Genomic DNA, 25,430 nt, shown 5'->3' on the forward strand with positions numbered 1-25,430 from the left:
CTATCCCACTCCCTGTCATTCTGGTGTGCTCCATGTGTCTATCCAATAACCGCTTGAAAGTTCCTAAAGTGTCCGACTCCACTATCACAGCAGGCAGTCCATTCCACACCCTAACCACTCTCTGAGTAAAGAACCTACCTCGGACATCCCTCCTCTATCTCCCACCCTGAATCTTATAGTTATGCCCCCTTGTAACAGCTACATCCACCCGAGGAAATAGTCTCTGAACGTCCACTCTATCTATCCCCCTCATTATCTTATAAATCTCTATTAAGTCGCCTCTCATCCTCCTCCACTCCAATGAGAAAAGCCCTAGCTCCCTCAACCTTTCCTCATAAGACCTACCCTCCAATCCAGGCAGCATCCTGGTAAATCTCCTTTAAATCCAAGGAACGTTCCTTGTTCCAGTCTCACTCCGGGCATTTCCCACAAATCTTCCTCCGATATATCGATACTGTATCAATACTGCTTCACACTATTGTCTGGACCTGGAAAACATTATCAATTTTGCTTCTAATTTCCGCCCCTCTCTCACCTTCACATGGTCCATGTCCGACATTCCCTTACGTCCCGGTCTCCATTTCCGGGGATTGACCACCAATATTCATTGCAAACCCCAACTCCGCAGTTACCTCGACGACAGCTCCTGACACCCCGCTCCCTGTCAGGACTCCATCCCATTCTCCCAGTTTCTTTGCACCTCTGCCCTCACCCACTCCCCCACCTCTGCCCCGCCCACTCCCCCACCTCTGCCCCGCCCACTCCCCCCACCTCTGCCCCCGCCCACTCCCCCACCTCTGCCCTCGCCCACTCCCCCACCTCTGCCCTCGCCCACTCCCCCACTTCTGCCCTCGCCCACTCCCCCACCCCTGCCCTCGCCCACTCCCCCACCTCTGCCCTCACACACTCCCCCACCTCTGCCCTCACCCACTCCCCCACCTCTGCCCCGCCCACTCCCCCACTTCTGCCCTCGCCCACTCCCTCACCTCTGCCCTCGCCCACTCCCTCACCTCTGCCCTCGCCCACTCCCCCACCTCTGCCCTCGCCCACTCCCCCACCTCTGCCCTCGCCCACTCCCCCACCTCTGCCCTCGCCCACTCCCCCACCTCTGCCCTCGCCCACTCCCTCACCTCTGCCCTCGCCCACTCCCCCACTTCTGCCCTCGTCCACTCCCCCCACCTCTGCCCTCACCCACTACCCCACCTCTGCCCTCGCCCACTCCCCCACCTCTGCCCTCACCCACTCCCCCACCTCTGCCCTCACCCACTCCCCCACCTCTGCCCTCACCCACTCCCCCACCTCTGCCCCGCCCACTCCCCCACCTCTGCCCCCGCCCACTCCCCCACCTCTGCCCTCACCCACTCCCACCTCTGCCCTCACCCACTCCCCCACCTCTGCCCTCACCCACTCCCCCACCTCTGCCCTCGCCCACTCCCCCACCTCTGCCCTCGCCCACTCCCCCACCTCTGCCCCGCCCACTCCCCCCACCTCTGCCCCCGCCCACTCCCACCACCTCTGCCCTCGCCCACTCCCCCACCTCTGCCCTCGCCCACTCCCCCACCTCTGCCCTCGCCCACTCCCCCCTCTCTCCCTGAACCAGGACAGAATCCCCTTGTTCTCACTTTTCACCCCACCAGCCTCCACATTCAAAAGACCGACCTCCACCAGTCCGCCAACTCTAGCATGACGCCACCACCAAACATCTTCTCCTCACTCCCGCCATCAGCATTCCGCAGGAACTGCTCCCTCCGGGATACCCTGGTCCACTCCGCCACCAGCTCCAGACATAGAACATAGAACATTACAGCGCAGTACAGGCCCTTCGGCCCTCGATGTTGTGCCGACCTGTGAAACCACTCTAAAGCCCATCTACACTATTCCCTTATTGTCCATATGTCTATCCAATGACCATTTGAATGTCCTTAGTGTTGGTGAGTCCACTACTGTTGCAGGTAGGCAGGGGCATTCCACGCCCTTACTACTCTCTGAGTAAAGAACCTACCTCTGACATCTGTCTTATATCTATCGCCCCTCAATTTAAAGGTATGTCCCCTCGTGCTAGACATCACCATCCGAGGAAAAAGGCTCTCACTGTCCACCCTATCCAATCCTCTGATCATCTTGTATGCCTCAATTAAGTCACCTCTTAACCTTCTTCTCTCTGACGAAAACAGCCTCAAGTCCCTCAGCCTTTCCTCATAAGATCTTCCCTCCATACCAGGCAACATTCTGATAAATCTCCTCTGCACCCTTTCCAATGCTTCCACATCCTTCCTATAATGCGGCGACCGGAATTGCACGCAATACTCCAAATGTGGCCGCACCAGAGTTTTGTACAGCTGCAACATGACCTCATGGCTCCGAAACTCAATCCCTCTACCAATAAAAGCTAACACACCGTACGCCTTCTTAACAACCCTCTCAACCTGAGTGGCAACTTTCAGGGATCTATGTACATGGACACCGAGATCTCTCTGCTCATCCACACTGCCAAGAATCTTACCATTAGCCCAGTACTCTATCTTCCTGTTATTCCTTCCAAAATGAATCACTTCACACTTTTCTGCATTAAATTCCATTTGCCACCTCTCAGCCCAGCGCTGCAGCTTATCTATGTCCCTCTGTAACTTGTAACATCCTTCCGCACTGTCCACAACTCCACCGCCTTTAGTGTCATCTGCAAATTTACTCACCCATCCTTCCACGCCCTCCTCCAGGTCAATTATAAAATGACAAACAGCAGTGGACCCAAAACAGATCCTTGTGGTACACCACTAGTAACTAGACTCCAGTCTGAACATTTCCCATCAACCACCACCCTTTGTCTTCTTCCAGCTAGCCAATTTCTGATCCAAACTGCTAAATCACCCGGAATCCCATGCCTCCGTATTTTCCGCAATAGCCTACCGTGGGGAACCTTATCAAACGCTTTACTGAAATCCATATACACCACATCAGCTGCTTTACCCTCATCCACCTGTTTGGTCACCTTCTCAAAGAACTCAATGAGGTTTATGAGGCACGACCTACCCTTCACAAAACCGTGTTGACTATCTCTAATCAAATTATTCCTTTCTAGATGATTATAAATCCTTATCTCTCATAAACCTTTCCAAGACTTTGCACACAACAGAAGTAAGGCTCACTGGTCTATAGTTACCGGGGTTGTCGCTACTCCCCTTCTTGAACAAGGGGACAGACAGCATTTGCTATCCTCCAGTCTTCTGGCACTAGTCCTGTAGACAATGATGACATAAAGATCAAAGCCAAAGGCTTAGCAATCTCCTCCCTAGCTTCCCAGAGAATCCTAGGATAAATCGCATCCGGCCCAGGTGACTTATCTATTTTCACACTTTCCAGAATTGCTAACACCTCCTCCTTATGAACCTCAAGCCCTTCTAGTCTAGTAGCCTGTATCTCAGTATTCTCCTCGACAACATTGCCTTTTTCCTGTGTGACTACTGATGAAAAATATTCATTTAGCACCTCTCCTATCTCCTCGGACTCCACGCACAACTTCCCACTACTGTCCTTGACTGACCCTGCTCTTACCCTCGTCATTCTTTTATTCCTGACATACCTATAGAAAGCTTTAGGGTTATCCTTGATCCTACCTCCTGGCTCTTCTTAGCTCTCTCTTTAGATCCTTCCGAGCTAACTTGTAACTCTCGAGCACCCTAACTGAACCTTCACGTCTCATCTTTACATAAGCCTCCTTCTTTCTCTTGACAAATGATTCAACGACTTTAGTAAACCATGGTTCCCTCGCTCGACCACTTCCTCCCTGCCTGACAGGTACATACTTATCAAGGACACACAGTAGCTGTTCCTTGAACAAGCTCCACATTTCAATTGTGCCCATCCCCTGCAGTTTTCCTCTCCATCCGATGCATCCTAAGTCTTGCCTCATCGCATCATAATTGCCTTTCCCCCAGATATAATCTTGCCCTGCGGTATATACCTATCCCTTTCCATCGCTAAAGTAAACGTAACCGAATTGTGGTCACTATCACCAAAGTGCTCACCTACCTCCAAATCTAACATCTGTCCTGGTTCATTACCCAGTACCAAATCCAATGTGGCCTCGCCTCTTGTTTGCCTTTCTACATACTGTGTCAGGAAACCCTCCTGCACACATTGGACAAAAACGGACCCATCTAAAGTACTCGAACTATAGCGTTTCCAGTAAACATTTGGAAAGTTAAAGTCCCCCATAACAACTACCCTGTTACTTTTGCTCCTATCCAGAATCACCTTTGCAATCCTTTCCTCTACATCTCTGGAACTTTTCGGAGGCCTATAGAAAACCCCTAACAGGGTGACCTCTCCTTTCCTGTTTCTAACCTCAGCCCATACTACCTCAGTAGACGAGTCCTGATCAAACGTCCTCTCTGCCACCGTAATACTGTCCTTGACTAACAATGCCACCCCTCCCCCTCTTTTACCACCTTCCCTGATCTTACTGAAATATCTAAACCCCGGCACCTGCAACAACCATTCCTGTCCCTGCTCTATCCATGTCTCCGAAATGGCCACAACATCGAAGTCCCAGGTACCAACCCATGCCGCAAGTTCACCCACCTTATTCCGGATGCTCCTGGCGTTGAAGTAAACACACTTCAAACCACCTTCCTGCCTGCCGGTACACTCCTGCAACCTTGAAACCTTACTCATGACCTCACTACTCTCAACCTCCTGTATATTGTAGCTACAATTCAGGTTCCCAATCCCCTGCTGATCTAGCTAAACCCTCCCCAAGAGCATTAGCAAATTTCCCACCCCAGGATATTGGTACCCCTCTGGTCCAGGTGTAGACCATCCCGTTTGTAGAGGTCCCACCTACCCCAGAATGAGCCCCAATTATCCAGGTATCTGAAACCCTCCCTCCTGCACCATCCCTGTAGCCACGTGTTCAACTCCTCTCTCCCCCTATTCCTCTTCTCGCTATCACGTGGCATGGGTAACAACCCAGAGATAATAACTGTTTGTCCTAGATCTAAGTTTCCACCCTAGCTCCCTGAATTCCTGCCTTCCATCCCCATCCCTTTTCCTGCCTATGTCGTTGGTACCTATGTGGACCACGGCTTGGGGCTGCTTTCCCGCCCCCTTAAGGATCCCGCAAACACGATCCGAGACATCACGCACCCTGGCACCTGGGAGGTAACACACCAAGCGTGAGTCTCTCTCGTTCCCACAGAATCTCCAATCTGTCCCCCTAACTATGGAGTCTCCAATGACTGATGCTCTACTCCTCTCCCCCCTTCCGTTCTGAGCAACAGGGACAGACTCTGTGCCAGAGACCTGTACCCCATGGCTTACCCCTGGTAAGCCCCCCCCCCCAACAGTATCCAAAGCGGTATACTTGTTACTAAGGGGAATGACCACAGGGAATCCCTGTACTGACTGCTTCCTCCCAGCCCCTCTCACCGTCACCCATCTATCTTCATTCTTCGGAGTAACTACATCCCTGAAGCTTCTATCTATGACCACCTCTGCCTCCTGAATAGTCCGAAGTTCATCCAACTCCAGCTCCAGTTCCCTAACCTGCAGTCCCTTCCCACAGCACCTTCCCTTGCAAAGGCAGAAGGAGCAACAACTGCCCCTTTCCTCCTTTCTCCTCACTGACAAAGGCCCCAAACATTCCTTTCAGGTTAAGCAGCATTTCACTTGCACCTCCTTCAATTTGGGCGACTGCATTCGCTGCTCCCAATGCGTCTCCTCTACATCGGGAGACTAAACAGAAGCTGGGTGACCGCATTGCGGAACACCTTCACTCAGTCCACAAGCATAACCCCAACCTTCTGGTCGCTTGCCATTTTAACTCAGCATCTTGCTCTCATGCCCACATGTCCCCTCGTTTGCCTGCTGCAATGCTTCACTAATACCCAACTCAAACTGGAAGAACAACACCTCATCTTCAAGAGCAATTGGGGGTGGGCAATAGGGGTGGCATGGTGGTGCAGTGGTTAGCACTGCTGCCTCACGGCGCCAGGCACCCGGGTTCAATTCCGGCCTTGGGTCACTGTCTGTGCGGAGTCTGCACGTTCTCCCCGTGTGTGCGTGGATTTCCTCCGGGGGCTCCAGTTTCCTCCTACAGTCTAAAGATGTGCAGGTTAGGTGGATTGGCCGTGATAAATTAACCATTTGTGCATAAGAGATGTGCCTGGTAGGTGGGGTATGGAGTTACGGGGATAGGGCAGGGTGTAGGCCTAGGTAGGGTGCTCTTTCAGAGGGTCAGTCCAGACTCGATGGCCCAAATGTCGATGGGCTGAATGGCCTCCTTCTGCACTGTAGGAACTCTATGGTTCGATATGCTGGCTTAGCTGAGGAAATCCACTGACCTAAGGGTCTGAGTGTGTTGAGGTGACTCACTGTCGAGATATCTGCCAGAAAACAGTACTTACATTGTTATTGAGGAACATTCCCTGGTAGCGGTGGTTCAGGTGAATGAGCTCTCCAGCCTCGACCTGCTTTCCATGAACCCAGGTTCCCACATATTTGGAACCTGTCAGGGCGTACACATAGGTTCCCTGACCATGCCTGGTGAAGGTAAACAATAAATATACTGAGGGTGAATCAAGGCACCTTGTGACAATAATTGCAAATGTCGCTACATTCCCAGAGGACCATAGGTTACTCTCCGCTTTGAGAACTGACCGGTGGTGATTTAACCTGAGGGTCATCACACCTCAGGCATGGGGCAAGGTTGAAAAATGGGTTCCTGCGGTCCTCATTCTCTCGTGATTCCTCTTGGGAATGAGAGCAAGATTGGGCTCCATTGTGATGGCTCTCATGGTGTAAATCCATCGTGTGAGCCCACAACGTTACCTTCAGCAATTGACCTAAATTGACCTTAACTATCCCTCAAGGGCAATTAGGGATGGGCAATAAATGCTGGCACAGCCGGCAACTAGTTACATCTTCAAAGAATTCCAATCGATTTCCAGTATATTTGTCATGGTTTCCCTTCAGAAACCCATGTTGACTCTGCCCGATCCTGCCACTGTTTTCTCAGTGCTCTGCTACCAAATCTTTGATTATGGATTCTAGAATTTGCCGCACTACTGACGTCAGGCTTATTTGGTCTATAATTCCGTTTTCTCTCCACTTCCTGACCTGGTGGTACTGTTGCTGGACCAGTAACTCAGAGGCCCAGGCTAATGCCCTCGCAACAGGTGTTCAAATCCCAACATTGGCAGCTGGTGGAATTACAATTCAGTCAAGGGTGCAGTTACAATGTTGGGGGTTTACTACAGGCCTCCCAACAGCCAGCGGGAGATAGAGGAGCAGATAGGTAGACAGATTTTGGAAAAGAGTTAAAACAACAGGGTTGAGGTGATGGGAGACTTCAACTTTCCCAATATTGACTGGGACTCACTTACTGCCAGGGGCTTAGACGGGGCGGAGTTTGTAAGAAGCATCCAGGAGGGCTTCTTAAAACAATATGTAGACAGTCCAACTAGGGAAGGGGCGGTACTGGACCTGGTATTGGGGAATGAGCCCGGCCAGGTGGTAGATGTTTCAGTAGGGGAGCATTTTGGGAACAGTGACCACAATTCAGTACGTTTTGATGTGCTGGTGGACAAGGATAAGAGTGGTCCTAGGGTGAATGTGCTAAACTGGGGGAAGGCTAATTATAACAATATTAGGCGTGAACTGAAGAACATAGATTGGGGGCGGATGTTTGAGGGTAAATCAACATCTGACATGTGGGAGATTTTCAAATGTCAGTTGAAAGGAATTCAGGACCGGCATGTTCCTGTGAGGAAGAAGGATAAATACGGCAATTTTCGGGAACCTTGGATAACGAGAGATATTGTAGGCCTCGTCAAAAAGAAAAAGGAGGCATTTTTCAGGGCTAGAAGGCTGGGAACAGACGCAGCCTGTGTGGAATATAAGGAAAGTAGGAAGGAACTTAAGCAAGGAGTCAGGAAGGCTAAAAGGAGTCACGAAAAGTCATTGGCAAATAGGGTTAAGGAAAATCCCAAGGCTTTTTACACTTACATAAAAAGCAAGAGGGGGAAGCTGGGAGAATCGTGTCAGACAAGGTGGGTAGGTACATAATGGTGAGTGGAAGGTTGGAGGGTGTACAAGTGGTGCTTGTAAACATATATGCTCTGAATTGGGACGACATGGAGTTTATGAGGCGGGTGTTAGGTCAGATCCCGGACTTAGAGTCACATAACCTGATCATGGGGGGGGGGGGACTTTAACACGGTCATTGATCCGGAGTTGGATCGGTCAATATCCAGGTCAGGGAGGAGACCGGCTGTGGCAAAGGAATTGAAGGGCTTTATGGCACAAATGAGGGGTATAGACCAATGGAGGTTTCTACGGCCGAGGGCGAAGGAGTTTTATTTTTTTTCTCACGTCCATAAGGTTTACTCTCGTATTGACTTTTTTGTTCGGAGCAGGGCGCTAATACCGAGGGTGATGGGGATGGAATACTCGGCAATTACAGTCTCGGATCATGCCCCGCATTGGGTGGATTTGCGGGTGGGCGAAGGGTGAGGGCAACATCCATTATGGAGACTGGATCTGGGGTTGCTAGCGGATGAAGCTGTCTGCGGGCGGGTGATTAAGTCCATCCAGAACTACCTGGAAACAAATGACACGGGAGAGGTATCTGCAGCGATGGTCTGGGAAGCTCTGAAGGCGGTTGTTAGAGGGGAGCTAATTTCGATTCGGTCCCATAGGGAAAAGGGGAACGGGCGGAGAGGGAGAGATTAGTGGAGGAGGTACTCCAGGTGGACAGGAGATACGCGGATGCCCCGGACGCAGGGCTCCTGAGGGAGCGGCGGAAGTTACAGGCGGAGTTTGAGTTGTTGACCACAGGGAAAGCAGTGGAACAGTTGAGGAAGGTAAAGGGGGCGTTTATGAGTACGGGGAAAAGGCGAGTAGGATGTTGGCGCAGCAGCTTAGGAAGAGAGAGGCGGCCAGGGAGATTGGTAGAGTGAAGAATAGGGATGGTAACATGGTCTTGGACCCGGGGGGGGGGGAACAAAGTTTTAAAAGAATTTTACAGTAGACTACATGAGTCGGAACCCCCGGCTGGAGTGGAGGGGATGAGGCAATTTCTGGATCGGTTGGAGATCCCGAGGGTGGAGGAGGACCTGGTGGAGGGGCTGGGGGCCCCAATTGAGATGGAGGAAGTTATCAAGGGGCTGGAGGGCGTGCAGTCGGGCAAAGCTCCGGGACCGGATGGCTACCCGGTGGAATTTTATAACAAGTTCTCAGGGGTATTGAACCCACTGCTGGTGAGGACATTTAATGAGGCTATAGAGAAGGGAATCCTCCCCCCGACAATGTCACAGCCTCGATTTCACTTATCCTTAAACGGGAGAAGGATCCTGAGCAGTGTGGGTCATATAGGCCGATGTCACTTTTGAATGTGGATGCCAAGTTGTTGGCTAAGATAGTGGCCACAAGGATAGAAGACTGCGTTCCGGGGGTGATGGGGAAGACCAGACGGGATTCGTTAAGGGCAGGCAACTCAAGGCCAACGTTTGGAGGCTTTTAAATGTTATTATGATGCCCTCAGAGAGAGGAGAGGCGAAGGTGGTGGTAGCGATGGACGGGGAGAAGGCCTTTGATCGGGTGCAGTGGGATTACCTGTGGGAGGCGCTGGGAAGATTTGGGTTTGGTGAGGGCTTTATTGGCTGGGTCTGGTGCTTTACCGGGCGCCTGTCGCGACTGTACATACAAACCGGCTGGGTCGGGGTATTTTCAATTACATCGAGGGACGAGGCAAGGGTGCCCCCTCTCCCCGTTAGTGTTTGCTCTAGCTATAGACAGGGGCTGGTTCGGGGGGGGGGGGGGGGGGGGGTTGGAGCACCGGGTCTCGCTCTATGCGGACGATTTGCTCTTGTACATTTCAAACCCGCTGGAGGGGATGGGAGAGGTCATGCGGATCTTGGGGGAATTTGGCAGTTTTTCGGGGTATAAATTGAACATGGGGAAGAGCAAAATGTTTGTGATTCAGGCTGGAGGGCAGGAGGAGAGACTGGGAGAGCTGCCGCTTAGAATGGGAGGGAAGAGCGTTCGCTATCTGGGAATCCAGGTGGCTCGGAAATGGGAGGCACTGCATAAGCTTAATTTATCCCGGTTGGTGGAGCAAATGGAAGGGGACTTCAAGAGATGGGACATGCTCCCGTTGTCACTGGCGGGGAGGGTACACATCGTGAAAATGACGGTCCGCCCCAGATTTCTGTTTCTCTTTCAGTGCCTCCCCATCTTCATCCCTAAGGCCTTTTTCAAGCGGGTGAATAAGATCATCTCGGGCTTTATATGGGCGAATAAAACCCCGCGGGTGAGGAGAATGTTGTTGGAGTGCAGTCGGGGGGAGGGTGGGTTGGCGCTGCCGAACTTCTGCAACTACTACTGGGCGGCTAACATCTCCATGATTAGGAAGTGGGTAATGGGGGAGGGGTCGGCATGGGAGCGGCTGGAGGCGGCGTCTTGTAAAGGCACCAGTTTGGGAGCGTTGGTAACGGCACCTCTGCCGTTCTCGCTGGCCCGATACTCCACAGGTCCGGTGGTAGTGGCAGCTCTGAGGATCTGGGGGCACAGGAGGAGGTATAAGAAGGTGGGGGGTGTGTCGGTCTGGACCCCGATTTGTAACAACCACAGGGTTGTACCGGGCAGACTGGATGGCGGGTTCCAGAGCTGGCAGAGGGCAGGAATTAGAAGGATGGGGGATCTATTTATAGACGGGAGCTTTCCCAGCTTGAAGGCGCTGGAGGATAAATTTAAACTACCGCCAGGGAATGGTTTTAGATATTTGCAAGTGCAAGACTTCCTGAGAAAGCAGGTGCCGGCCTTTCCGCTGCCGCCGCCAAGGGGGATACAGGATAGGGTAATGTCCGGTACCTGGGTGGGGGATGGGAAAGTGTCGGATATCTACCAGGAGCTGTTGGGGGCGGAGGAAACCCCAGTGGAGGAGCTTAAGGACAAGGGGGCAGCACGGTAGCATTGTGGATAGCACAATTGCTTCACAGCTCCAGGGTCCCAGGTTCGATTCCGGCTTGGGTCACTGTCTGTGCGGAGTCTGCACATCCTCCCCGTGTGTGCGTGGGTTTCCTCCGGGTGCTCCGGTTTCCTCCCACAGTCCAAACATGTGCAGGTTAGGTGGATTGGCCATGATAAATTGTCCTTGGTGTCCAAAATTGCCCTTAGTGTTGGGTGAAGGTGTTGACCTTGGGTAGGGTGCTCTTTCAAAGAGCCGGTGCAGACTCGATGTGCCGAATGGCCTCCTTCTGCACTGTAAATTCTATGAAAGTGGGAGGACGAGCTAGGTGGGGAGTTAGAGGTAGGTCTATGGCGGACGCCCTAAGCAGGGTCAATTCCTCCTCTTCACTGGCCAGGCATAGCCTAATACAATTTAAGGTGGTCCACTGGGCACACATGACGGCGGCGAGGATGAGCAAGATTTTCGGGAGAGAAGATAGATGTGCGAGGTGCGCGGGAACCCCATCAAACCATGTCCACATGTTCTGGGCATGCCCGAAGCTCAGAGGGTTTTGGCTGGGGTTTGCGAAGGCAATGTCCACGGTGCTAGGAACACGGGTGGTGCCGAGTCCAGAGGTGGCGATCCCTGGTAGCCCAGAGACGGATCCTTTTAATGTGGAGGGACTCGAAGCCCCCGAGTGTAGTGACCTGGGTTAGTGACATGGCTGGGTTTCTCAGTCTCGAGAAAATAAAGTTTGCCGAAAGAGGGTCTATGTAGGGGCTCACCCAGAGGTGGCAGCCGTTCGTCGATTTTCTCGGGGAAAATTAAAATGTCAGCAGATGCAGCATTCCGAGGGGGTGTGGGGGGAGGGAGGGGAGGGGAGGGGGCGGGTTGGAGTTCGATGGTTGTGGTGTGTGAAGATTGGGTCAGGTGGGGAAATGTTTATTTCTCCATGTCAATGTTACTGTTTTTGTTATTGTTAGAAAAATTTGTAAATACTTTAATAAAAATATTTTGAAAAAAGCAAGAGGGTAGCCAGGGAAAGGGTTGGCCCACTGAAGGATAGGCAAGGGAATCTATGTGTGGAGCCAGAGGAAATGGGCGAGGTAGTAAATGAATACTTTGCATCAGTATTCACCAAAGAGAAGGAATTGGTGGATGTTGAGTCTGGAGAAGGGTGGATAGATAGACTGGGTCACACTGAGATCCAAAAAGATGAGGTATTGGGCGTCTTGAAAAATATTAAGGTGGATAAGTCCCCAGGGCCTGATGGGATCTATCCCAGAAAACTGAAGGAGGTTAGAGAGGAAATTGCTGAGGCCAAGACAGAAATCTTTGGATCCTCACTGTCTTCAGGGGATGTCCCGGAGGACTGGAGAATAGCCAATGTTGTTCCTCTGTTTAAGAAGGGTAGCAAGGATAATCCAGGGAACTACAGGCCGGTGAACTTTACGTCAGCGGTAGGGAAATTACTGGAGGGACTACTTCGAGACAAGAGCCACTCCCATTTGGAAGCAAGTGGACGTATTTGTGAGAGACAGCATGGTTTTGTGAAGGGGAGGTCGTGTCTCACTAACTTGATAGAGTTTTTCGAGGAGATCACAAAGATGATTGATGCAGGTAGGGCAGTGGATGTTGTCTATATGGACTTCAGTAAGGCTTTTGACAAGGTCCCTCATGGTAGACTGGTACAAACTTGGTATCTATCTTGACTTCCAAAAGGCCTTTGATAAGGTGCCTCACGGGAGACTGCTGAGTAAAATAAGGGTCCATGGTATTCGAGGCAAGGTACTAACATGGATTGACGATTGGCTGTCAGGCAGAAGGCAGAGAGTTGGGATAAAAGGTTCTTTTTTGGAATGGCAACCGGTGACGAGTGGTGTCCCGCAGGGTTCAGTGTTGGGGCCACAGCTGTTCTCTTTATATATTAACGATCTAGATGACGGGGCTGGGGGCATTCTGGCTAAGTTTGCCGATGATACAAAGATAGGTGGAGGGGCAGGTAGTATGGAGGAGGTGGGGAGGTTGCAGAAAGATTTAGACAGTTTAGGAGAGTGGTCCAAGAAATGGCTGATGAAATTCAACGTGGGCAAGTGCGAGGTCTTGCACTTTGGAAAAAAGAATAGAGACCTGGACTATTTTCTAAACGGTGACAAATTCATAATGCTGAAGTGCAAAGGGACTTGGGAGTCCTAGTCCAGGATTCTCTAAAGGTAAACTTGCAGGTTGAGTCCGAAATTAAGAAAGCAAATGCAATGTTGTCATTTATCTCAAGAGGCTTGGAATATAAAAGCAGGGATGTACTTCTGAAGCTTTATAAAGCATTAGTTAGGCCCCATTTAGAATACTGTGAGCAATTTTGGACCCCACACCTCAGGAAGGACATACTGGCACTGGAGCGGGTCCAGTGGAGAGTCACACGGATGATCCCAGGAATGGTAGGCCTAACATACGATGAACGTCTGAGGATCCTGGGATTATATTCATTGGAGTTTAGGAGGTTGAGGGGAGATCTAATAGAAACTTACAAGATAATGAATGGCTTAGATAGGGTGGGCGTAGGGAAATTGTTTCCATTAGCAGGGGAGACTGGGACCCGGGGGCACAGCCTTAGAATAAAAGGGAGTCACTTTAGAACAGAGATGAGGAGAAATTTCTTCAGCCAGAGAGTTGTGGGTCTGTGGAATTCATTGCCACAGAGGGCGGTGGAGGCCGGGACGTTGAGTGTCTTTAAGACAGAAGTTGATAAATTCTTGATTTCTTGAGGAATTAAGGGCTATGGAGAGAGAGCGGGTAAATGGAGTTGAAATCAGCCATGATTGAATGGTGGAGTAGACTCGATGGGCCGAATGGCCTTACTTCCGCTCCTATGTCTTATGGTCTTATGGTCTGAAACGGTGAAGTCACACGGGATCAGGGTGAGCTGGCAAGGTGGACACAGAACTGGCTAGGTCATAGAAGGCAGAGAGTTGCAATGGAAGGCTGCTTTTCTGATTGGAGGGCTGTGACCAGTGGTGTTCCGCAGGGTTCAGTGCTGGGACCTTTGCTGTTCATAGTATATATAAATGATTTGGAGGAAAATGTAACTGGTCTGATTAGTAAGTTTGCAGACGACACAAAGGTTGGTGGAATTGCGGATAGCGATGAGGACTGTCAGAGGATACAGCAGGATTTAGATTGTTTGGAGACTTGGGCGGAGAGATGGCAGATGGAGTTTAATCCGGACAAATGTGAGGTCATGCATTTTGGAAGGTCTAATACAGGTAGGGAATATACAGTGAATGGTAGAACCCTCAAGAGTATTGACAGTCAGAGAGATCTAGGTGTACAGGTCCACAGGTCACTGAAAGGGGCAACACAGGTGGAGAAGGTAGTCAAGAAGGCATACGGCATGCTTGCCTTCATTGGCTGGGGCATTGAGTATAAGAATTGGCAAGTCATGTTGCAGCTGTATAGAACCTTAGTTAGGCCACACTTGGAGTATAGTGTTCAATTCTGGTCGCCGCACTACCAGAAGGATGTGGAGGCTTTAGAGAGGGTGCAGAAGAGATTTACCAGGATGTTGCCTGGTATGGAGGGCATTAGCTATGAGGAGAGGTTGAATAAACTTGGTTTGTTCTCACTGGAACGATGGAGGTTGAGGGGCGACCTGACAGAGGTCTACAAAATTATGAGGGGCATAGACAGAGTGGATAGTGAGAGGCTTTTCCCCAGGGTAGAGGGGTCAATTACTAGGGGGCATAGGTTTAAGGTGCGAGGGGCAAGGTTTAGAGGAGAGGTACGAGGCAAGTTTTTTACGCAGAGGGTAGTGGGTGCCTGGAACTCGCTACCGGAGGAGGTGGTGGAAGCAGGGACGATAATGACATTTAAGGGGCATCTTGACAAATACATGAGTAGGATGGGAATAGAGGGATACGGACCCAGGAAACGTGGAAGATTGTAGTTTAGTCGGGCAGCATGGTCGGCACGGGCTTGGAGGGCCGAAGGGCCTGTTCCTGTGCTGTACTTTTCCTGGTTCTTTGTTCAATAAAAATCTCTGTCACAGTGACCATGAAACCCTTGTTGATTGTTTTAAAAAACCATCTGGTTCACTAATGTCCTTCAGGGAAGGAAACCTTACCCAGTCTGACCGGCATGTTACTCCAGACCCACACAGCAAGGTGAGTGAGTCTTAACTGCCCCCCTCTGAAATAGCCGAGCAATGCAATTAGGAATGGGCAACATTCTATGAAATAATAAAGGAAAAGATGTTACGGATCTGATTGAGTCAATTGCCTCATTCCAGCTGCCATTAAGATTGTCCTTTACAGTGAGAATGTTATTGTGCTTGTCTCAACAACATTAACTCAGAAATGGTTAAATTAAAAGATTCCAACCCAATTGTTGCCACACTTGAAAGAAGTGGATTTCCAGATGTCTTCTGCTCTACCTTTGGTGAGCGAGCCATTCTCCAGTGTACGTATCGCCATTCGGATAATAGTAAGTCCCATCGCCGTGGCGCTGATCATGTGCCCAGCTCCCTGCATCAGAGACGGGACAGTGTGAGTGACGGGACAGTGAGTGACGGGACAGTGAGTGACGGGACAGTGAGTGACGGGACAGTGAGTGACGGGACAGTGAGTGACGGGACAGTGTGAGTGACGGGACAGTGTGAGTGACGGGACAGTGTGAGTGACGGGACAGTGAGTGACGGGACAGTGAGTGACGGGACAGTGAGTGACGGGACAGTGAGTGACGGGACAGTGAGTGACGGGACAGTGTGAGTGACGGGACAGTGAGTGACGGGACAGTGTGAGTGACGGGACAGTGAGTGACGGGACAGTGAGTGACGGGACAGTGAGTGACGGGACAGTGTGAGTGACGGGACAGTGAGTGACGGGACAGTGTGAGTGACGGGACAGTGTGAGTGACGGGACAGTGAGTGACGGGACAGTGAGTGACGGGACAGTGAGTGACGGGACAGTGAGTGACGGGACAGTGAGTGACGGGACAGTGTGAGTGACGGGACAGTGTGAGTGACGGGACAGTGAGTGACGGGACAGTGAGTGACGGGACAGTGTGAGTGACGGGACAGTGAGTGACGGGACAGTGAGTGACGGGACAGTGTGAGTGACGGGACAGTGAGTGACGGGACAGTGAGTGACGGGACAGTGAGTGACGGGACAGTGAGTGACGGGACAGTGAGTGACGGGACAGTGAGTGACGGGACAGTGTGAGTGACGGGACAGTGTGAGTGACGGGACAGTGAGTGACGGGACAGTGTGAGTGACGGGACAGTGAGTGACGGGACAGTGAGTGACGGGACAGTGAGTGACGGGACAGTGAGTGACGGGACAGTGTGAGTGACGGGACAGTGAGTGACGGGACAGTGAGTGACGGGACAGTGAGTGACGGGACAGTGTGAGTGACGGGACAGTGAGTGACGGGACAGTGAGTGACGGGACAGTGAGTGACGGGACAGTGAGTGACGGGACAGTGAGTGACGGGACAGTGTGAGTGACGGGACAGTGAGTGACGGGACAGTGTGAGTGACGGGACAGTGTGAGTGACGGGACAGTGTGAGTGACGGGACAGTGAGTGACGGGACAGTGTGAGTGACGGGACAGTGAGTGACGGGACAGTGAGTGACGGGACAGTGTGAGTGACGGGACAGTGAGTGACGGGACAGTGAGTGACGGGACAGTGAGTGACGGGACAGTGAGTGACGGGACAGTGAGTGACGGGACAGTGTGAGTGACGGGACAGTGTGAGTGACGGGACAGTGAGTGACGGGACAGTGAGTGACGGGACAGTGTGAGTGACGGGACAGTGAGTGACGGGACAGTGAGTGACGGGACAGTGAGTGACGGGACAGTGAGTGACGGGACAGTGAGTGACGGGACAGTGAGTGACGGGACAGTGAGTGACGGGACAGTGTGAGTGACGGGACAGTGAGTGACGGGACAGTGTGAGTGACGGGACAGTGAGTGACGGGACAGTGTGAGTGACGGGACAGTGAGTGACGGGACAGTGAGTGACGGGACAGTGAGTGACGGGACAGTGAGTGACGGGACAGTGAGTGACGGGACAGTGAGTGACGGGACAGTGAGTGACGGGACAGTGAGTGACGGGACAGTGAGTGACGGGACAGTGAGTGACGGGACAGTGAGTGACGGGACAGTGTGAGTGACGGGACAGTGAGTGACGGGACAGTGAGTGACGGGACAGTGTGAGTGACGGGACAGTGAGTGACGGGACAGTGAGTGACGGGACAGTGAGTGACGGGACAGTGTGAGTGACGGGACAGTGAGTGACGGGACAGTGAGTGACGGGACAGTGAGTGACGGGACAGTGAGTGACGGGACAGTGAGTGACGGGACAGTGTGAGTGACGGGACAGTGTGAGTGACGGGACAGTGTGAGTGACGGGACAGTGAGTGACGGGACAGTGTGAGTGACGGGACAGTGAGTGACGGGACAGTGAGTGACGGGACAGTGTGAGTGACGGGACAGTGAGTGACGGGACAGTGTGAGTGACGGGACAGTGTGAGTGACGGGACAGTGTGAGTGACGGGACAGTGAGTGACGGGACAGTGAGTGACGGGACAGTGAGTGACGGGACAGTGAGTGACGGGACAGTGAGTGACGGGACAGTGAGTGACGGGACAGTGAGTGACGGGACAGTGAGTGACGGGACAGTGAGTGACGGGACAGTGTGAGTGACGGGACAGTGAGTGACGGGACAGTGTGAGTGACGGGACAGTGAGTGACGGGACAGTGAGTGACGGGACAGTGAGTGACGGGACAGTGTGAGTGACGGGACAGTGAGTGACGGGACAGTGAGTGACGGACAGTGAGTGACGGGACAGTGAGTGACGGGACAGTGTGAGTGACGGGACAGTGTGAGTGACGGGACAGTGAGTGACGGGACAGTGAGTGACGGGACAGTGAGTGACGGGACAGTGTGAGTGACGGGACAGTGAGTGACGGGACAGTGAGTGACGGGACAGTGAGTGACGGGACAGTGAGTGACGGGACAGTGAGTGACGGGACAGTGAGTGACGGGACAGTGAGTGACGGGACAGTGAGTGACGGGACAGGTGAGTGACGGGACAGTGTGAGTGACGGGACAGTGAGTGACGGGACAGTGAGTGACGGGACAGTGAGTGACGGGACAGTGTGAGTGACGGGACAGTGAGTGACGGGACAGTGAGTGACGGGACAGTGAGTGACGGGACAGTGAGTGACGGGACAGTGTGAGTGACGGGACAGTGTGAGTGACGGGACAGTGAGTGACGGGACAGTGAGTGACGGGACAGTGAGTGACGGGACAGTGTGAGTGACGGGACAGTGTGAGTGACGGGACAGTGTGAGTGACGGGACAGTGAGTGACGGGACAGTGTGAGTGACGGGACAGTGAGTGACGGGACAGTGAGTGACGGGACAGTGTGAGTGACGGGACAGTGAGTGACGGGACAGTGAGTGACGGGACAGTGAGTGACGGGACAGTGTGAGTGACGGGACAGTGAGTGACGGGACAGTGAGTGACGGGACAGTGAGTGACGGGACAGGTGTGAGTGACGGGACAGTGAGTGACGGGACAGTGAGTGACGGGACAGTGAGTGACGGGACAGTGAGTGACGGGACAGTGAGTGACGGGACAGTGAGTGACGGGACAGTGAGTGACGGGACAGTGAGTGACGGGACAGTGAGTGACGGGACAGTGTGAGTGACGGGACAGTGAGTGACGGGACAGTGTGAGTGACGGGACAGTGAGTGACGGGACAGTGAGTGACGGGACAGTGAGTGACGGGACAGTGAGTGACGGGACAGTGTGAGTGACGGGACAGTGTGAGTGACGGGACAGTGAGTGACGGGACAGTGAGTGACGGGACAGTGAGTGACGGGACAGTGAGTGACGGGACAGTGTGAGTGACGGGGACAGTGTGAGTGACGGGACAGTGAGTGACGGGACAGTGAGTGACGGGACAGTGTGAGTGACGGGACAGTGAGTGACGGGGACAGTGAGTGACGGGACAGTGAGTGACGGGACAGTGAGTGACGGGACAGTGTGAGTGACGGGACAGTGAGTGACGGGACAGTGTGAGTGACGGGACAGTGAGTGACGGGACAGTGAGTGACGGGACAGTGAGTGACGGGACAGTGAGTGACGGGACAGTGAGTGACGGGACAGTGAGTGACGGGACAGTGTGAGTGACGGGACAGTGAGTGACGGGACAGTGTGAGTGACGGGACAGTGTGAGAGACGGGACAGTGAGTGACGGGACAGTGTGAGTGACGGGACAGTGAGTGACGGGACAGTGTGAGTGACGGGACAGTGTGAGTGACGGGACAGTGAGTGACGGGACAGTGAGTGACGGGACAGTGTGAGTGACGGGACAGTGAGTGACGGGACAGTGTGAGTGACGGGACAGTGAGTGACGGGACAGTGTGCAAGTGACGGGACAGTGAGTGACGGGACAGTGTGAGTGACGGGACAGTGTGAGTGACGGGACAGTGAGTGACGGGACAGTGTGAGTGACGGGACAGTGTGAGTGACGGGACAGTGAGTGACGGGACAGTGAGTGACGGGACAGTGAGTGACGGGACAGTGAGTGACGGGACAGTGAGTGACGGGACAGTGAGTGACGGGACAGTGAGTGACGGGACAGTGAGTGACGGGACAGTGAGTGACGGGACAGTGAGTGACGGGACAGTGAGTGACGGGACAGTGTGAGTGACGGGACAGTGTGAGTGACGGGACAGTGTGAGTGACGGGACAGTGAGTGACGGGACAGTGTGAGTGACGGGACAGTGAGTGACGGGACAGTGAGTGACGGGACAGTGAGTGACGGGACAGTGTGAGTGACGGGACAGTGAGTGACGGGACAGTGAGTGACGGGACAGTGAGTGACGGGACAGTGAGTGACGGGACAGTGAGTGACGGGACAGTGAGTGACGGGGACAGTGTGAGTGACGGGACAGTGAGTGACGGGACAGTGAGTGACGGGACAGTGAGTGACGGGACAGTGTGAGTGACGGGACAGTGAGTGACGGGACAGTGAGTGACGGGACAGTGTGAGTGACGGGACAGTGAGTGACGGGACAGTGAGTGACGGGACAGTGAGTGACGGGACAGTGAGTGACGGGACAGTGTGAGTGACGGGACAGTGTGAGTGACGGGACAGTGTGAGTGACGGGACAGTGAGTGACGGGACAGTGAGTGACGGGACAGTGTGAGTGACGGGACAGTGAGTGACGGGACAGTGAGTGACGGGACAGTGAGTGACGGGACAGTGTGAGTGACGGGACAGTGAGTGACGGGACAGTGAGTGACGGGACAGTGAGTGACGGGACAGTGTGAGTGACGGGACAGTGTGAGTGACGGGACAGTGAGTGACGGGACAGTGTGAGTGACGGGACAGTGAGTGACGGGACAGTGTGAGTGACGGGACAGGTGAGTGACGGGACAGTGAGTGACGGGACAGTGTGAGTGACGGGACAGTGAGTGACGGGACAGTGTGAGTGACGGGACAGTGAGTGACGGGACAGTGAGTGACGGGACAGTGAGTGACGGGACAGTGAGTGACGGGACAGTGAGTGACGGGACAGTGAGTGACGGGACAGTGGGGTGTGAGTGACGGGACAGTGAGTGACGGGACAGTGAGTGACGGGACAGTGAGTGACGGGACAGTGAGTGACGGGGACAGTGTGAGTGACGGGACAGTGAGTGACGGGACAGTGTGAGTGACGGGACAGTGAGTGACGGGACAGTGAGTGACGGGACAGTGAGTGACGGGACAGTGAGTGACGGGACAGTGAGTGACGGGACAGTGTGAGTGACGGGACAGTGTGAGTGACGGGACAGTGAGTGACGGGACAGTGAGTGACGGGACAGTGTGAGTGACGGGACAGTGTGAGTGACGGGACAGTGAGTGACGGGACAGTGAGTGACGGGACAGTGTGAGTGACGGGACAGTGAGTGACGGGACAGTGTGAGTGACGGGACAGTGAGTGACGGGACAGTGTGAGTGACGGGACAGTGAGTGACGGGACAGTGTGAGTGACGGGACAGTGTGAGTGACGGGACAGTGAGTGACGGGACAGTGTGAGTGACGGGACAGTGAGTGACGGGACAGTGTGAGTGACGGGACAGTGTGAGTGACGGGACAGTGAGTGACGGGACAGAGTGAGGACAGGGGGAGGGTGACGGGACAGTGTGAGTGACGGGACAGTGAGTGACGGGACAGTGTGAGTGACGGGACAGTGAGTGACGGGACAGTGAGTGACGGACAGTGAGTGACGGGACAGTGTGAGTGACGGGACAGTGAGTGACGGGACAGTGAGTGACGGGACAGTGTGAGTGACGGGACAGTGAGTGACGGGACAGTGAGTGACGGGACAGTGAGTGACGGGACAGTGAGTGACCGGGGACAGTGGAGTGACGGGACAGTGTGAGTGACGGGACAGTGAGTGACGGGACAGTGAGTGACGGGACAGTGAGTGACGGGACAGTGAGTGACGGGACAGTGTGAGTGACGGGACAGTGAGTGACGGGACAGTGTGAGTGACGGGACAGTGAGTGACGGGACAGTGAGTGACGGGACAGTGAGTGACGGGACAGTGTGAGTGACGGGACAGTGTGAGTGACGGGACAGTGAGTGACGGGACAGTGAGTGACGGGACAGTGAGTGACGGGACAGTGTGAGTGACGGGACAGTGTGAGTGACGGGACAGTGAGTGACGGGACAGTGAGTGACGGGACAGTGAGTGACGGGACAGTGAGTGACGGGACAGTGTGAGTGACGGGACAGTGAGTGACGGGACAGTGAGTGACGGGACAGTGGAGTGACGGGACAGTGAGTGACGGGACAGTGAGTGACGGGACAGTGAGTGACGGGACAGTGAGTGACGGGACAGTGAGTGACGGGACAGTGTGAGTGACGGGACAGTGAGTGACGGGACAGTGAGTGACGGGACAGTGTGAGTGACGGGACAGTGAGTGACGGGACAGTGTGAGTGACGGGACAGTGAGTGACGGGACAGTGTGAGTGACGGGACAGTGAGTGACGGGACAGTGAGTGACGGGACAGTGAGTGACGGGACAGTGAGTGACGGGACAGTGAGTGACGGGACAGTGAGTGACGGGACAGTGAGTGACGGGACAGTGAGTGACGGGACAGTGAGTGACGGGACAGTGTGAGTGACGGGACAGTGTGAGTGACGGGACAGTGAGTGACGGGGACAGTGTGAGTGACGGGACAGTGAGTGACGGGACAGTGAGTGACGGGACAGTGAGTGACGGGACAGTGAGTGACGGGACAGTGAGTGACGGGACAGTGAGTGACGGGACAGTGAGTGACGGGACAGTGTGAGTGACGGGACAGTGTGAGTGACGGGACAGTGAGTGACGGGACAGTGAGTGACGGGACAGTGAGTGACGGGACAGTGAGTGACGGACAGTGAGTGACGGGACAGTGAGTGACGGGACAGTGAGTGACGGGACAGTGAGTGACGGGACAGTGTGAGTGACGGGACAGTGTGAGTGACGGGACAGTGAGTGACGGGACAGTGAGTGACGGGACAGTGAGTGACGGGACAGTGACGTTGACGGGACAGTGAGTGACGGGACAGTGAGTGACGGGACAGTGAGTGACGGACGTGAGGGACAGTGAGTGACGGGACAGTGAGTGACGGGGACAGTGAGTGACGGGACAGTGAGTGACGGGACAGTGAGTGACGGGACAGTGAGTGACGGGGACAGTGTGAGTGACGGGACAGTGTGTGACGGGACAGTGTGAGTGACGGGACAGTGTGAGTGACGGGACAGTGAGTGACGGGACAGTGAGTGACGGGACAGTGTGAGTGACGGGACAGTGTGTGACGGGACAGTGTGAGTGACGGGACAGTGTGAGTGACGGGACAGGTGAGTGACGGGACAGTGAGTGACGGGGACAGTGTGAGTGACGGGACAGTGAGTGACGGGACAGTGAGTGACGGGACAGTGTGAGTGACGGGACAGTGAGTGACGGGACAGTGAGTGACGGGACAGTGAGTGACGGGACAGTGTGAGTGACGGGACAGTGAGTGACGGGACAGTGTGAGTGACGGGACAGTGAGTGACGGGACAGTGTGAGTGACGGGACAGTGAGTGACGGGACAGTGAGTGACGGGACAGTGTGAGTGACGGGACAGTGTGAGTGACGGGACAGTGAGTGACGGGACAGTGAGTGACGGGACAGTGAGTGACGGGACAGTGAGTGACGGGACAGTGAGAGTGACGGGACAGTGAGTGACGGGACAGTGAGTGACGGGACAGTGAGTGACGGGACAGTGAGTGACGGGACAGTGAGTGACGGGACAGTGAGTGACGGGACAGTGAGTGACGGGACAGTGTGAGTGACGGGACAGTGAGTGACGGGACAGTGAGTGACGGGGACAGTGAGTGACGGGACAGTGAGTGACGGGACAGTGTGAGTGACGGGACAGTGAGTGACGGGACAGTGTGAGTGACGGGACAGTGTGAGTGACGGGACAGTGAGTGACGGGACAGTGAGTGACGGGACAGTGTGAGTGACGGGACAGTGTGAGTGACGGGACAGTGTGAGTGACGGGACAGTGTGAGTGACGGGACAGTGAGTGACGGGACAGTGAGTGACGGGACAGTGAGTGACGGGACAGTGAGTGACGGGACAGTGTGAGTGACGGGACAGTGTGAGTGACGGGACAGTGTGAGTGACGGGACAGTGTGAGTGACGGGACAGTGAGTGACGGGACAGTGAGTGACGGGACAGTGAGTGACGGGACAGTGTGAGTGACGGGACAGTGTGAGTGACGGGACAGTGAGTGACGGGACAGTGAGTGACGGGACAGTGAGTGTAGGGACAGTGTGAGTGACGGGATAGTGAGTGACGGGACAGTGAGTGACGGGACAGTGAGTGACGGGACAGTGAGTGACGGGACAGTGTGAGTGACGGGACAGTGTGAGTGACGGGACAGTGAGTGACGGGACAGTGAGTGACGGGACAGTGAGTGACGGGACAGTGAGTGACGGGACAGTGGAGTGACGGGACAGTGTGAGTGACGGGACAGTGTGAGTGACGGGACAGTGAGTGACGGGACAGTGAGTGACGGGACAAGTGTGAGTGACGGGACAGTGTGAGTGATGGGACAGTGTGAGTGACGGGACAGTGAGTGACGGGACAGTGAGTGACGGGACAGTGAGTGACGGGACAGTGAGTGACGGGACAGTGTGAGTGACGGGACAGTGTGAGTGACGGGACAGTGAGTGACGGGACAGTGAGTGACGGGACAGTGAGTGACGGGACAGTGAGTGACGGGACAGTGTGAGTGACGGGACAGTGAGTGACGGGACAGTGTGAGTGACGGGACAGTGAGTGACGGGACAGTGAGTGACGGACAGTGAGTGACGGGACAGTGAGTGACGGGACAGTGAGTGACGGGACAGTGTGAGTGACGGGACAGTGAGTGACGGGACAGTGAGTGACGGGACAGTGAGTGACGGGACAGTGAGTGACGGGACAGTGAGTGACGGGACAGTGAGTGACGGGACAGTGAGTGACGGGACAGTGAGTGACGGGACAGTGAGTGACGGGACAGTGTGAGTGACGGGACAGTGTGAGTGACGGGACAGTGAGTGACGGGACAGTGAGTGACGGGACAGTGAGTGACGGGACAGTGTGAGTGACGGGACAGTGAGTGACGGGACAGTGAGTGACGGGACAGTGAGTGACGGACAGTGAGTGACGGGACAGTGAGTGACGGGACAGTGTGAGTGACGGGACAGTGAGTGACGGGACAGTGAGTGACGGGACAGTGTGAGTGACGGGATAGTGAGTGACGGGACAGTGAGTGACGGGACAGTGTGAGTGACGGGACAGTGTGAGTGACGGGACAGTGTGAGTGACGGGACAGTGTGAGTGACGGGACAGTGTGAGTGACGGGACAGTGAGTGACGGGACAGTGAGTGACGGGACAGTGTGAGTGACGGGACAGTGTGAGTGACGGGACAGTGAGTGACGGGACAGTGAGTGACGGGACAGTGAGTGACGGACAGTGAGTGACGGGACAGTGAGTGACGGGACAGTGAGTGACGGGACAGTGAGTGACGGGACAGTGAGTGACGGGACAGTGAGTGACGGACAGTGTGAGTGACGGGACAGTGTGAGTGACGGGACAGTGTGAGTGACGGACAGTGAGTGACGGGACAGTGAGTGACGGGACAGTGAGTGACGGGACAGTGAGTGACGGGACAGTGAGTGACGGGACAGTGTGAGTGACGGGACAGTGTGAGTGACGGGACAGTGAGTGACGGGACAGTGAGTGACGGGACAGTGAGTGACGGGACAGTGTGAGTGACGGGACAGTGAGAGTCGGGACAGTGTGAGTGACGGGACAGTGAGTGACGGGACAGTGTGAGTGACGGGACAGTGAGTGACGGGACAGTGAGTGACGGGACAGTGAGTGACGGGACAGTGAGTGAC

General features: G+C 54.3%; 1 protein-coding gene across 3 annotated transcripts in view; it reads right to left on the minus strand.

Annotated features, from left to right (window-relative positions):
- Nucleotides 1-25,430, minus strand: part of rsph1 (radial spoke head component 1) — a 276,830-nt gene that overhangs the window by 60,603 nt on the left and 190,797 nt on the right. Inside the window, exons 4-5 of one of the 3 annotated variants that reach the window (XM_072513038.1) lie at nt 15,378-15,468; nt 6,405-6,540 (exon numbers count right to left, since the gene is read on the minus strand). In XM_072513038.1, the coding sequence (XP_072369139.1) occupies nt 6,405-6,540; nt 15,378-15,468 (227 nt within the window). Of the gene's footprint in view, nt 1-6,404; nt 6,541-15,340; nt 15,469-25,430 lie in introns of all 3 variants that reach the window. The other 2 variants (XM_072513040.1, XM_072513039.1) reach the window with 2 other exon arrangements.

This window comes from Scyliorhinus torazame, chromosome 8 (genome assembly GCF_047496885.1).
Source record: "Scyliorhinus torazame isolate Kashiwa2021f chromosome 8, sScyTor2.1, whole genome shotgun sequence".
NCBI classification, from domain to species: domain Eukaryota; kingdom Metazoa; phylum Chordata; class Chondrichthyes; order Carcharhiniformes; family Scyliorhinidae; genus Scyliorhinus; species Scyliorhinus torazame.